This window comes from Fundulus heteroclitus, chromosome 16, assembly GCF_011125445.2.
Source record: "Fundulus heteroclitus isolate FHET01 chromosome 16, MU-UCD_Fhet_4.1, whole genome shotgun sequence".
Classification (NCBI taxonomy): Eukaryota; Metazoa; Chordata; class Actinopteri; order Cyprinodontiformes; family Fundulidae; genus Fundulus; species Fundulus heteroclitus.
The window spans coordinates 12991261-13005773 of NC_046376.1; the positions used below are offsets into that span (position 1 = coordinate 12991261).

The 14513-nt window shown below is 44.0% G+C and overlaps 1 protein-coding gene across 1 annotated transcript; it reads right to left on the reverse strand.

The window, feature by feature from the left end:
* Positions 1–446: 446 nt before the first annotated feature.
* Positions 447–12264, reverse strand: stk17al (serine/threonine kinase 17a like). The gene is made up of 7 exons (XM_012872037.3): positions 12069–12264; positions 8650–8862; positions 4793–4937; positions 4104–4230; positions 3948–3996; positions 2888–3067; positions 447–2115 (listed from the first exon to the last, which is right to left on the reverse strand). Exons 1-7 carry the CDS (start codon positions 12164–12166, stop codon positions 1830–1832), a joined length of 1098 nt encoding a protein of 365 aa, XP_012727491.2. The 5' UTR covers positions 12167–12264; the 3' UTR covers positions 447–1829.
* Between the last annotated feature and the right edge of the window lie 2249 nt (positions 12265–14513).

A 14513-nucleotide genomic window follows, 5' to 3' on the forward strand; every position in this document is an offset into this window, starting at 1 on the left:
CTCGATGATCCCAGTTCCAGTGGTTCTGAACTTTTCCCCCCCTTTTTGTTGTTCAGTCATGTTTTCCACATTATGCCACAAACCATATGCTTTCGTTACCCTCCTTTTTTAATAGTTATGTAATGTTTCAGGAAAATTTATTTTACTCTTAAGCCTATAAAGCCACCATGTATCCATGGTATTTATGGTTCCCCTATAACCATAAAAAACAAGTCAATGTTTTATTGCAGGTATAAAACTAGATAAGCCAACTTTTATCAAAAGGAGGTCAAGTAGATTTAGACTAATTTATTTTGTGTCGTTGAAGCGAGGGCAAAAATGGCTCTCTGGCTTGTGGAAAGTTGTTGACCCCTGTCCTAGATGAATGAGGTGTTTTAACTCGTTAGGTAATTGTTTGAGAAGTAAATGAAGGTGTGTTGAAAAAGCATACAAAAACGACAACAGTGTCTGATACAAAAGCACATGTAATTATTTCTTTTTTTTTCTTTTCTTAGTACATTTTGCAATGCATGCCATAAACAAACACATATTTATATTAACATTATGTCCACAAGGACAAGTGCAAACCTTCCTGAAATTCAAGAGCAGGAAAAACAACAGGAATAAGTCAAAGTTGCTTTGCAAAAAAAAGAATTATATGGATGCTGAACATTGATCAACTGGCAGAACATTTTTTCCAACCCTCACAACATACATATTTGTACTTTAAGTTTCAGAAATTCTCACCAAGAATCTGAAGGCAGGACCCACATATTTCTATAAATACAGATCACGTTGTTACGGTCTCATAACACATTAAATAACTCTTGGAAACTTCTAAGCTTTCCTCTTTCTTGGACAAAGAGCATTGAAACCCAGTAGCAACCTTCCAAATAGGTACAAAACATCCTGTGCAACCTGTGCAATAGCCCAACACATAAGGTTTAAACTGAATTTAACAAAAGAAGTGGCACATCATGTTCAGGTAATGTGGCAAAAACAGAGGGATGGTGAACAGCTTCTATGTACAGTACACTGTGCAACAGCGGATTATGCTTCATGAGCCTTTTTAGTCCAACAAACAAAAACAAAAAAATAAAGAAAAAGTGCTCAAGATTGTCTTAAAATATAAGAACGCTACTATGTCAGACTTAAACTCGGGCATTTATGTGGCTCGAACATTAAGGGGCCGAGGCAATATGAGGCAAACATAAATAAACATTTAAAAAAACAAACAAAAAAAAAAAAACATTTTAATGTCTGGCTTCAGCATAGGTGCTGCCCTCTGTTGCATTTCCTTTTTTTTCTTCTTCTCTTAATAGACCCAAGTTTCAATTCTTTGCCGTCTTCAAACGGTTACAGAGAAGTTATGTACAAGTCGACTGGGAGATACGGCATTCTGGTGGGTGAAGAAAGAAAGAAAAAGAAAGAAAGAGCCGCGGCCCAGTCCGACGGGTCGTAGAGGTAAAAAAGACACCAGTGCAGGGGGGGTGAACTAGACAGTGTGCAGCCGAGCTTTGTTCATTTCTGTCACTTTTAAGGCAGTCGTGCAACAAGGTCTCTCTATGTCGTCTCCCACTCTTTTCCGCTTCATCCTTCCTCGAAGGCTTCGCCTGTGCAGCTTTTCCAAGTCAGTTCAAAAGCACGGTCACAAAAAAAAAAAAAAAGAAACAGCCAGAGGTACGAAGCCGCAAACAGCTGAGCTCAAAGACATCACAGCAGTAAAGGCAGCTTGGCATAAAGCAGCCGTCGAACATCGGGGGCCTCGAAGCTGCAGCCTCGCCGGCTCCCAGCCTCTGCTCCGTTGAGTTTGAATCCCTCTAGTCCCTCACCAACGAGTGAAACATGGGTCAGCATATCAGCTCCTGCTTTATCTCAGGTCGCGTGGGGAAGGGCGGCTCGCTGAAGGAGAAGGCGCCGAGGCCCGCCTTGAGCCCGCCCTGCCCCGGGCACATGAGGAACGACTCAAACGATCCCAGCTCCGGGGAGTGAGCCGGGCTCTCGGGCTCCGATTCCGACTGGCTCATCTCGTTGTCGTCCAGCGAGAAGGCCAACATCTTCTGGAGGAGCGGTTGGGAGAGGGGGTGGGGGTTCAGCCAGGGATGTTTGAGACATGCTTCTGCCGTGGCTCTCTTCCTGCGCACACAAACACAATAACACTTTTTAATGAGTGGAAATTCCCACGGAGTTTACGTAACCGTCGGATGGCTCGGATCTTCCGGATTCAATCGATTCTCTCAGGCGTCGACTACGTTTTCTTTTCATCACTGGGTTTGTAAAACCACATAAATTATACTTTTCTCTCTAAAAAGTTCTCCTTGTCTCATTGAAAACAACAATCATAAGAAATACTTTCATTTCCCCCCCAAGTGTTACCACTAATCTGTTGCAATTAAGTGATACTGGCTCAAAATTGTGGCTTTGGCTGTGAGGCGGATAAATTACAGTTGCAAATTGAGGCCTCTTAGCCGGAGCCACCCAATTAGGGTAAAAGTGAGGTTAATCAGAGTTTCATGATTTATTTTTTTTGTCTTAAGTCTTCAAATCTTGGAAATTTACAGTACAGTCACATTTTGCAGAACAGGAAATCACTTTTTTTCACATTGACTTAAATCTTGTAACCATACGGACGTAGTTCCGGCAGCTTGAACATGACTCACTTCCTTCGTGTGTCAATCCGATAAAAGATGATGCAAATGGAAGCGGATTACTGATTTAGCTAAACGCATCCAAAAAGCACCATCTTGTTCTCTATTGTCCAACACTAGGAATATTGCTTTTGCTCCTTTTGTAGAGTAAATCTGCCACTGACCCGGCAAGGAAAGCAGATCTACAGGACCGGGTGTCTAAGCTGCCGGGACATGATAAGACAAAAAAAACAAATTATCTTTCTGAATAAAGTCCTCACCTGGGGTTTTTCACCAATAAGGACTTGATAAAGTCAACTGCCAGGGAGGAGATCCTATCAAACATTTCCTCTGAATAGTCTATGTTGACTTGAGAGATGTTGAGGAATGTCTTCTGGTTGTCATCACCCAGAAAGGGAGACTCGCCCGTCAGCATGACGCAGATCAGGACCCCGATGCTCCTGGAACAGAGAGAGGAAGAAGGACGTTAGGGGGGCGAAGGTGTCGTCTTTGATGGTTACAGAGACGCCACACAACAACTAATCTGCCTGACTTCCTCCAAACCCCTGGTTCTCACATTATGCTACAAGTGCCACTGGCGGTCCTTGGGCTGCCCTCGGTGATAGCGGTGAACGGATCAAGCGTGACATAGAGCTATTATCTACAAACAGCCGAAAAGATAACTTGTTCCAGCACACGGACCGTGGCTTTATCAGAAGGCTTTAGAGCTCCCAGTACGAACCGAAGAAGAACACAGCGAACGAGCAACATGTGTTGCTGTCTACTTCCGCTGCGTTCCCGCTACGTCTGAAGTCTGATCTTCGCTAAATCATGTCCGGACTGACCACTATTAGCAACACAATCTAATGCCACTGTATTTTTCAAAACATTTTAAAGCCATAACAAACTCTAAACCCCATTGTTTTATGGCCGGGACCTCAAACTTTGGCCCTTGAAAGCAAGGGGCCAGCAGCCTTTAGATGCGTCCCTCGTCCAACAAGCCTTAATAGAACTGCTGTAATAGCTGATCGCCATGCGATCCTGTGAATGACCTGATGATTTGATTCAGATGTGTTGAAGCAGAGTTGCATCTAAAAGTTGTGGGACACCAGCAGCCCTCGAGGACTGGAGTTTGACACTTGTGCTCTAAGGTTTTAAAAAGCACGTCAAGGTGGTGGAACTTGAAAGAAGTTAGATTTACTGAGGTTGAGAACCTTTACGCTAACCTGTTAATCAATTCCAATAAAGAAGAAAAAAAGAAGTCAAGAGGTATAAAAAGGATTTATGTCCCTGTTCTGTGTACATCCTGAATATATTTCCATGCCAAAGAAGCACTCTTACCACATGTCCGTCGCGGTGCTGATGGGTTCGTAGTTCAGGATTTCTGGTGCTGGAAACGAGAAACAAAAGACCCAATAAGCCATGAATAAAAAAAAACCTGAAGTCTGAAAAGACTCAGAAGAATCTGGGAAGTGAAAACCTGAAACCAGAACTCACCCACATATTCTGGGGTACCCAGGATCTCCCTGACCTCTGTGATCTTCTCCATCCTCCTAGACAAGCCAAAGTCCACAATGCGAATGTCCCCCAGGGGTCTGGCACTGGTCAGCAAGATGTTCTGGGGCTGGAGGGAAAACGCACAAAGATTAGGCAAAGTTATGTTATGCAATGACTATATATAAACACACACACACACACACACACACACACTTGAAGCGGCCTCAGCTCTTACAGCTGCCGTCATCAACCGTGTGAATGAAGTGAAGACATTTTGGCTTGCTAGTCTGGAGAGGATTAGGGGTGTAGTTCATGAGTTTACAGGTCACTGTTCTGATTTTAGCTAATCCACGGAGCCTTTCAGGTACCACACAGAAACCACATAGGACGTTTGTTTATGGGTCAGAAGAACCAAAGTGGACATACAACCAATTTTTTCTTGGCTTAAGGATAAAGTTTGCAGACTTTCATCGAAAGCATGATTGCGTAAGAAGCCACCAGAAACGTGTTAATTTGTCAGAAAGTTGAACACTTAGTCACAGCAGGAAGCACTGAGGTAAACATGGTTCTGCTGAGACCACTGGCCAACCCACTCCTCCAAGGAACCATGAGCTCTGGTTGCATAACTGTGCGCCTCAAGGGCGTACAGTACATTGTCCTCTGCTGTCCTACAAACGCTGTGCGCTTACTTTCAGATCCAGATGGACGACATTGTTTCGATGCAGGAAGGCGACGCCGTTAAGGATCTGCTTGGCTAGTCGGATCACATCTTTCTCTTTGAAGGCCTCGTCGTCCTCGGCCACGCACTGGTCGAAGATCTCCCCTCCTGCGGCACTGCAAAGACAGCACAAGAGGGAATTATTGGTCATGCATTACATGTGTCATACCGTCCCTTAAAACCGCTGCATACATTTATTTAAGTTTGAATCACATATGTTAAGAGCAACACATGCAAACCTGTGCAAATCTAGCCTATAAACCCAAAGTAACTTCCACTTTCCTAAACGCTAAGCAACCAAACATCTATTCATTACTGTACTTTGGTTTTAAAGAGCAAAGTTCGTCCACATGTACACTTGCAGAAGGGCTGAGCATAAATCAATAACGTTTTAGGCACCCTGCCTGCGACTGTACCTTTCTCCTCTTAGAGAATATTATTCAGATAAGAATGGTTACATGAGGTAAGTGGCTTAGATAAGATCTATTACACCCTGATATGCAGCCATTGACCTCAGTAAAATAGGAGGAAGAAGCAGAAGCCAACAATGCACAACTAATCAAAGCTTAGAACATTTCTGAATACAAAAGGAAATGATGTTAAACCTCTATGAAGCCACAGAAAGAGGGCCGCGTAGCCTCAGACTGCAAGGTTCTCCCACTTGTTTCCAAAAGAAAACATTTTGGACTCAAAGCTGGAGGCAGAAATGCTCAGATTCCTCAGGGCTCTCAAATGTTCTTGTGTAACAGTTACTAAGTAAAGTGGATACATGGTGGATTTATGTTAGATGCCTGAGATCAATCAGATCAGAGCCTCAAGCTGAAAGGTCTCCCCCTCCAAAAAAAAAGGAAAAGAAAAGAAACTACAACCATGTGCCGGGGATTTAGACGGCACACATACTTTTCAACCTCAGGAGGGAACATTGGGAGAAAGCCTTGGGCACCATCTTACATAACCAGCACCTTCTCATCTCTTACCCTGTACTTTCATTTACCTTCTACTGTAAAATTAAATATCATGCACATTTTTATTTATTGGTCTTTTCCGGACATCCCTAAATATTTGTGTTTTTGTTTTAATGGGATCAACAAGCATAACCAATGATGGTTCTCAAAGCAGCTAAACACAGTTAACGCTGACGATTTAAAAAAAAATAAAAAAATAAAAATTCTACACCAATTTGAGGCAAATCCATGTGTCCATGCCTTAATTTCACCGATTCTTTTCCCGGTAAAGAGAAAACTCTTTGTCTTACTGGGTCACAGTTCCCAAAACTAAAACTCTAATCTGTCAACGTTAACGTCTCCTGGCTGCGAGCACTTACTGTCTGTCTGAACAGTCACGCACCCGAAAGGACAAAGTGCTTCACTGCCTTCATTAAGCTGTCAAGCCATGACAAATATGCTATCTTGATAAAGTCTCTTTTGCCTAATTTCAACGGAGTCAACACAATTTTAACCAAGAACAGCTCTGTTGTCCCTCTTTCTAAGAAAGGTCAGGCACTTGACGTTGTTTTGGGAGCCACAGCGACTAACTCAGTCTCAATGGTGAGGTAAAAAGAATAAAATAAGTCATTGTCCTGGTTTAAAAAAAAAAAAAAAAAAAAACTAAATAAGCATATAATCTGCTGGAAAAGCCATTTGATCAAAGCCAACTTTGGCGTACCACCGAGGCGGGGGCTGGTTTAAGTCGGCGCTCTGCCAACCAGTGTCACGAAGGATAACCTTACAGCTGGATGCCTTTCCTGCACAATAAGTTTGAGTTTGTGACGGTTCAGCAGAAGTCCAGTGAAGTCAGTGTTATGTCACACATTGACTTGAAGAAGAAGAGAAAAAAAAAAAAAAAAACAGGGGAACATTAAAAACAAAACGAAAAAGACTTCTGCTTTCTAAGAAGAGAGAAAAATATGTATATTTTACACACTGAAGTTACAGTAACTACCTTAGTTGTGCATGAAAAAAAAAAAAAGGTGCTAAGCCTCGTGGTAGAGCTTTAACTATGCACACACGGAAATGAAAAAGCTGGTTTTCACGGAAAGCGCTTCACTATGACTTGAAGAGTCAATGGCTAAAAAAAAAAAAAAAAAAAAAAAGTACCTTTGAGAACTCATTTGTCATCAAAGTGACAATCAGTAAAATGTGGCGTCATTTTGCTGCAGGTTTCTGTGGAACTGACACATAATGAAGCTTGCACTTTTCAGGCTATCATAACTCATCTTCTGCCCTTTCTCTGTCATTGGCGCGGATGTGGTTGTGGCCGTGACACGTACAGCGGTGCGTGCGCAACATCTAGAGCACAAGCATGGCGCTTTGAGCTGCTTTTGGAAGCCTGGCTTGGTGCTTGCATTTAAAAGCCACAGGAAATGGAAAATGGTTTGCGATTCTTGAAAATGAGGTGTAACACTTCAGAGATGCCGGTTCTCGCTGGCTTACCGGTTTCGCTTTGGGTGTTTGGGCAGGTTTGAGGCCTCGCGTGCAGGGAAGGCGATGGTGTCTGACATTTAAAAAACCCTACCACTGAGTATTGGCACATTGTTCGTGTGCAATAAGGTTTAACTGGAGGCTCACGCAGACTGACCTCCTGTTATGTTTTCTCTGCAGGCATGCAGAGTTGAACTGTGGCGCTACTTCCCCCCCCCCCCTTCACGCTTTATTCAAGCGGTCAAATGCTGCCACAGAGCAGCTTTTGTTTTGCAGAAGCCCTCCATGTCTGGGATTGAAATGACCAGTGAGGACTGGATAGGAGGAGGTCCTCAGCTTGGTCACCGAGCCTACACAATGTTGGCTTCCTCTAATGAGTCAAATGAGGTAATTCAGCTGCTACACTGCAAAAACGGATCTAAAAATAAGCAAAATGTTCTTAAAAATAGTGTTTTTGTCCTTTATCTGAGCAGGTAAATATGATCATTTGCCAATGGAATGAGTATTTTGACGCCTAAATTAAGATAATTAGACACCCTGCACTTGAAAGAAGATGATGGAGATGAATTGTTCCTATTTTAAGTGCACAAATCTTATTCTATTGGCAGATCATCTTATTTACCTGCTCAAATCAAAGACAGATACACTAATTATAAGAACATTTTACTTATTTTTAGTTCCGTTTTTGCAGTGTAAGCAGTCTTTCCAAATTCTAATGCACAAAGTCATTGTAGCAGCCGAGGGACATTTACATGTTACATCATGGAATATTCTACCATAATAGTCCAGAGCCAGACAGCCGGTATGGCTCCCCTCCTGTGGCGACAATGACTCGCCAGTTCACATGTTTAGTCAAGGGTCTTAAGCGCTGATGAGCAAGTTTCAAATGAGTAATCCGCGGCTAAATTTGTCGTTTACTCGCAGTGCGCCACATGCAGTTCTGCAACACCAGTGTTTAAAGTGACAGTTCCTGTCACTTAGCACAGCTAGAGGAAATTTCCATATAAGGCAGACTGTCTGCAACAATAACTCAAGGTTGCACATTGGACGCGTGTCTCCTGTATTCAGAAGAAAACCCTGAAGCTTTGTTTATGCAAATCACGGCATGTTGCATGACAAGATTCGCCCTGACGCCAGGATCGATTTAGGGAGAAAACCCTTTTACCTTTAGAGACTGCTTCATTTGTGATCATTTAGAGATGTTCTGATTCTAGGGGGATGTGTCGTCCCATCATTAGGTTTTAGCTTTTCTTTTCAAAGTGAGGTATTATTGAATAAATTGCATCTGTCTCATCAGTAGTAGAGCAAGCAGGCAGTGTTATAAGCTGTGTTTGCAAACAGAAACTTTAGGAAACTACTGCGAAGCAGAGCACGGACTTTCTCAGACCGCTGCTGAGTGCTGACTTACCACTCCAGAACGAGGATAATTTCGGAGCTGGTTTCGTAGACCTCATGCAGTCCCACCACATAGGGGTTAGCCTTGGCCAACTCCAACACAGCTATCTCGTTTAAGATGTCCATGCGGCAGTCCGCTCCCTTCCGCCTCTTTCGCAGAAACTTGGCAGCGTACGGCTTTCCTGTTGCCTTCTCGGTGCACTTCTTCACCACGGCAAACTTTCCCCTGGAAACCACAAGGGTGGGAAGACAAGAAGGGGGTGATTAGCAGAGAGGCAGAAAAATGACATGTGAGCGATTGCTTACGGTGAAGCCGGCGGTGAATTTGTGCGCGACAGAAAGGAACGGTTATGGGGATGGCGCCCTGAGATAAGGCCGGTCAGAATCATCACTTGAAAGCGCCGACCGTTATTGAACGCAGATCTGCTCTGTTGAGAGTGCGCCATCAGATGTTCGGCTGAGTTTCTCCATTCCCCTCCTTTGTCTCTGGGCTTCAGGAGGGTCTGACAAGAGGCAGATAAGCGTGAAGCTTTTGGCGAGGGCCCGCTGAAAGTGGGCAAGGACGCGATAAGGGAACGGGTCAAACAAAAACACAGGGATGCCAGAACGGGGTTGCGGGAAATCCAAATTATCAAAACAACAAATTACCCAGCTGAGTTTAAAAAAAAAGGGACACCAAAGACTACTGAGATAAAGTTTTCTGCAGATGAAGTAAAAAAAAGAAAAGAAAAAAGGTGTTCGGGGTCACCCGTGGGTGCGGCAGGATGTCCAGCGTGTGTAAAATTGCCACCATGTGTCAAACTGACACAATTACCAACCAGTCCCCCCCCCTCCTCCCACACTGATTATGAGGCCTCGTCCACTTCCCTTTCTTCCCAGCTGACAGCAGCGAGGACAAATGGAATAGTGTCAATGCCTCCGCCCAGACCCTTAGGAAGAGACTGCTTCTCCTTTGACAAGTCACACAAAAGCTGACCAGTCAGCTAAAAACAGCGGCCTCCAGACCAGGACCACCCACCTGACCCAGGCCGGGCCAGGCTGGGGGGGGGGGGGGTAACTAGCCTCAGGTCTGCTGGACTGTTATAAGCATGCAAAAAGAAGTGGACACTACACTGTAAACATCCTTGTCTGAGGAGGAACTCTGAGCCTTAAGACAACAAAGCAGAATGTGCAGAGTTGAAGAACGGGGCTGAATGTAAATGAAAACAGCAGCCAGCGTGGTTCCAGACACATTCCCACACAGTTTTAACCCAGGACCACTGAGCGCCTGACCAAAAAAAAAAAAAAAAAACAGCAACTCTTCTGGCTTGGCTCCGTTCTGGCTCCAGGGCCGGGCCGCGGTGGAGGCCCGGATCCTTCGTCTCTTGTGCAGTTAACCGGCCTCGCAGAATGGCGACGTGTCGCCGTTTAGCGTGGAAAAAAAAAGGCAAAAGCCGTCACAGCCCTTTTCATACTTAATTAGCCAAGTTCGGATCTGTGGGGTGGGAACTACATACGGAGTGAAAAGAAGTGACAAGTGGAAACATAAAAGAGCGACAGGAGGCCTTTTCATAGGTTGACAACAGGTCAGAGGTCACCAAACAGGGCCACCTTCCAGCTGGCTGCGTTCACACTCTAATGTTTCAGAGGCACAGAACCGTTCAGGTAATATTTCAAGCAGAAGGTTTGCTTCACATATTTATTTTTTTTGCGATTCTATGTGAAAGTTTCATTCTCTAACATTTGGGGTTGCCATTACACAGCGGAGAGGGTTAACATTTAGGGTCATCTTCCAATAAAATCTGTTAAAAACAACCGTCTTCCATCATCCACTTTAAAAGGACATAAAACCAATTGCATTTCAGAGATTTTCAATCATTTGTTTGAGAAATCATCTTCCTGGTGCGTCTGCGCTTTGTTTCCCACGGCAGGTCGCCGACTCGTGTGCAATGTGAAACAACAGGTCTTGCGACTCGAATTTGCCTGTTTCACAGACGGAAGACAAGTTCCTCTTCCTGGTTTAGAGCCGTGCATTTTTATGCGCGCTTCTCTGAGGGGGAGCCTAGCTCATATCACAAAGCCTGATGATTAAACCTGAAATAAAAAAAAAAAAACCTCATGGTTTTTCTAACTTGACACGGTTAAAAGAAATCAAGGGTGGAAATATTGAAGCCGGCACCACCGGTCTCTAATATGGTAAACAAAATAATGTTCAGACTTTACACCTGATTTCCTGCTGCGTGCCTGCATACATTCCTTCGCCTAATGTGATTATGGGGCCCGAGCTCAGGATGTTGTCGGGGTTGAAGTCATGAGAGACGGAAGGAGTTGTCAGAGCGTGCTCTAATCTGGACCTCATGGGCATCCTAAAGCTCGTAGCGGCTGCTGTCACAGTTATCAGCGTCTGAAATCAGAACCGGCCCCGTCCCGTCAATCAGAAGGCGGGTTTATTATGGAACACGGGACACTAATGAAACCAGGGCTGCACAATATTAGGACATCATGACATTGCAGTATCATTGCTGAGAACTGAGAGGATGGCATTGATTGTGATTAACCTACATTTCCCTCTAATCTCTTTTTCTGTCATCACAGTAACCCCACCAATGAGCCTGGGCTTTTGGGTCTTAAAGAACAGAGGAAGGCTGCCAAATATATCATTGGCAATGTGAACGGCAGGCGCCTGAAACATTATATCCTCCTAAATGTTTCCAGCAAAGGTTATATTGCACACACCGGATATCAAAATGACAATAATATTTGTTCAGATCTAAGCTAAACAGATTCGGAGAGAAGCAAAAAAGGGGGGTGTCTTGATTTTAACAAATTTGAAAGTTATGCATAAGGAAGAATGACGTCATTTGATGAAATATTGAGGGGAAACAGAACGTTTAAAATTGTAAAGAACATATCTTAAGTCTATCCACTAAGACAACTCCACAAAGTGTATTTTTTTTAGGGTAAATGTGAGGCTGAGCTCGTGAGATCTGAAACTTTAAACGACCACAATGTTAAAACCACAAACGTGGGCATACAACAGCTGGGGAGAGCAGAACGTGATGCAGTGAATGCATTAGACAGCCTTACTGTGCACGACAGCAATAAGGACACATGGAGGCATTCCAATTTTTCTCCTTCTCAAAGCAGCAAAAATGTTTGGTGATAGTAATAATCCGCTCGGAAACTTTAAGCCGATCCACAAAAGCGCATTACCGGTACGCGCGCGCGCGGCCCCTTGTGCCAAGCGCCGCTCCTTCACGAGACAGAAATAATGCTTCACATTAATAATGTCCAATTAACGCGCTCTCCGAGCACGTGCAAGGGGGGTAAATCTAACGATTCCGCGGTTTCAGGGGATCGACGCGTTGTTGCAAAGTCCGGCCGCTGAGGTAACACCGCCGGAGAATCAGCTGACGGGCGTCTTAGCCCCCGGTTCAAACAAAAACAACTCACCTGCCCAGCTCTTTGCCCGCCGCCAGCTCGTATTTGCCGGCGAACGGCTCTTTCCTGATCTGTGTGCGGATTTCCGTCACCATCCCGCTCTTGTTCATTGTTGCTGAGTTTGGCACTTGAACCGCTCCTTGGAGTTAAACACTCTATTTCCCAAAAAGAGATTCGAGGAAATAAAAAGACGTTTTTTTTTTTGGAGGGGGGGGGGGGGTTCAGCTCAACTAACAAGTCGCATAATTAAGAAAAAACAACAACGAGTTGGTTTGAGCCAAACAATGAGGTGTGAAGACACCGGGAGGCAAATCCAAGTTAAAGGCGTCCCGACCAGGTAGATGCTGAGTGTTTGACTGAGTCTGTAAACTAAAAGTGGCTTCCAGTGTAACGCAGGGAAATATCCAGCCCCGTGCGTCTGATGCGATGCGCAGCCCTGCCAGCCAATGACAGCGCTGAACTGGGCGGACCGTCAAGCCAGCTGACAAATAGAGAAAAGCTGACAAGGAGCTTATTGGTGCATGAGGGTCTTGTTTTCACTGCTGGATCTAATATAATTGCTAAATTAACAAAACTCCCCCGGAGACATCACTGGTTCAGATTTGTTAATAATTTAGCAAACTTAAAGCGCCTCACTTAAAAAAAAAAATAAAAAAAAAAGTTACTCACTTTTCTCTACTGAACTACTTTTATTATCCATGGCCAAAACTTAGCTAGTTCTCCAAACTGCTTATAAATGTAGCTCCATATTTACATGATGGTATCACAGTTGCTGCAGACTGGTTTGCCAGGTCTCCGTGGTCTGGATTTCCTGTTCAACCACATCGTCTTTATTTACTTTGAGATATGGTGACTGTCTTTGGAGGCCACTGGAGTGCAGTTTAACTTGGTTTAAAGGGGACATATCAAGCTTGCAAGTTTTTCCTTTTTTACACTGAAATCATTCAGTTGTGGTCTCTATAAAATGAAACTGCAATGTTTAGGTCTGAGTTTGTCGTTATTTCACCCCCTATGTTCCCCGTTTTTACTTCTGTTCTGAGGCGTGGGTAAGAGGAACTCGGGGCGATGTAGTGAACAACGGTGACTCATCCACTTGTAGCTTTGGCATCTTTCAGCTTGGACTACAAAATCACTCCAAGAAATAAAAATTCAGATTAGCGAAATCGATAATCCAGAAGTCCATGACCTTGTTTAGCAGTTCGGCAGCAAATAATGTGACATAATTGTAAAAAAAAAAAAAAAAAAAACATACTAGAGAATGGAGAACACTGAACGGCTTAAGAAATTACAGTACTGCATCGGGCTTGAAGCGCTGAGACATGCAAAATTCTGACCCTACTGTCCTAACGTCACGGCTGAAACTGAGACTCGTTGGACCCAGCAATGATTTTTCAGTCTGTTGTTTTCCAATATAGTGATTCTTTGTGTACTGTAGCCTCGTTAGCTTAGTGGTACCTGGAGGGGGCTTCTGTTGCTTTAATCTGCTTTAAGGTTCAACGTGTTATTCTCATGCCTTTGCTCAAATCTCCTGGCATTATAAAGATACAAAGCCCCCCTCCCCCCCAAAAAAACTCCCTCTTCCACGAGATGCAACACAACGTTGGCATTTATATTCATTAAAAAGCACATCCATATATATATGTATATATATAAAAACATATCTGCTGCATTGTCATTGGTATGACCGCTTGCTTGAGGTTCTGGGTTACCGCAGGTGAGACTTTTTCTATTCCCACACTTGCAATCTCTGGTGGATTCACAGATGGCTTCAAGGTATGAGACTACCCTGCGCAGCATTTTTTTTTTTTTCTTATCTGTGGGAGAGTTGTTTGTCTGCTCACCGAACCTGCGTGTCACCAAGCAGGAATTCAGGGCATCCCACCAAACAACTTGTCAATGTGCTCAGGTTTGATTGGAAGAAGGTGATGCACAATGCTCAGATGTTCCTTGCTGTCGCTTATGTAAGAGTTTCGCACAAAACCGAAACGAGGCCAATTGCTTGGTATTTATGGCTCGCAAAGGGGGACGAAGGGAGGATGACCCCGGTGTTTATCGCAACAATTCCCCTATAGAGAAGCGTGAAAGAGAGAAGCTGTCACTTTGACTTTGGTCTGGCTAAGCTAAATCTCACTGCAAAACCCAACCGTTAGCTGTTGTTTTTGGTTCTTGATATGTAATAATAATATTTTTTTTTATTATACTGCTTAGTGAATACCAAGGTTTATCCAACCAGGTGCCTTAAACAATAGTAAGGCTCTTGACTTCTTTGGTACAATTATGAGTGGTACAAGTCTAGAAGCATCGCCTTTGTTGTTCTGGAGTAAATTATTGATTGCTCTTTCTAAATATAGACGGGAACAGAGATTTAAAAGACAAGATCCTCGCATGACAGGTTTCTCTGTGCTGGTTGCGTGGCCTGCGGCTGTGGCTGCGAGCGCGAGCGAATGGCTGGTCACA

What these genes read in the sequence shown, in the direction of transcription:
- stk17al (XM_012872037.3), bottom strand. Translation starts at nt 12,166, where the DNA reads ATGAACAAGAGCGGGATGGTGACGGAAATCCGCACACAGATCAGGAAA. An exon ending in GGGTACCCCAGAATATGTGG is followed by an intron (nt 3,997 to 4,103) that starts GTGAGTTCTGGT and finishes TCTCGTTTCCAG; the next exon opens with CACCAGAAATCCTGAACTAC. An exon ending in AGCACCGCGACGGACATGTG is followed by an intron (nt 3,068 to 3,947) that starts GTAAGAGTGCTT and finishes TCTCTGTTCCAG; the next exon opens with GAGCATCGGGGTCCTGATCT.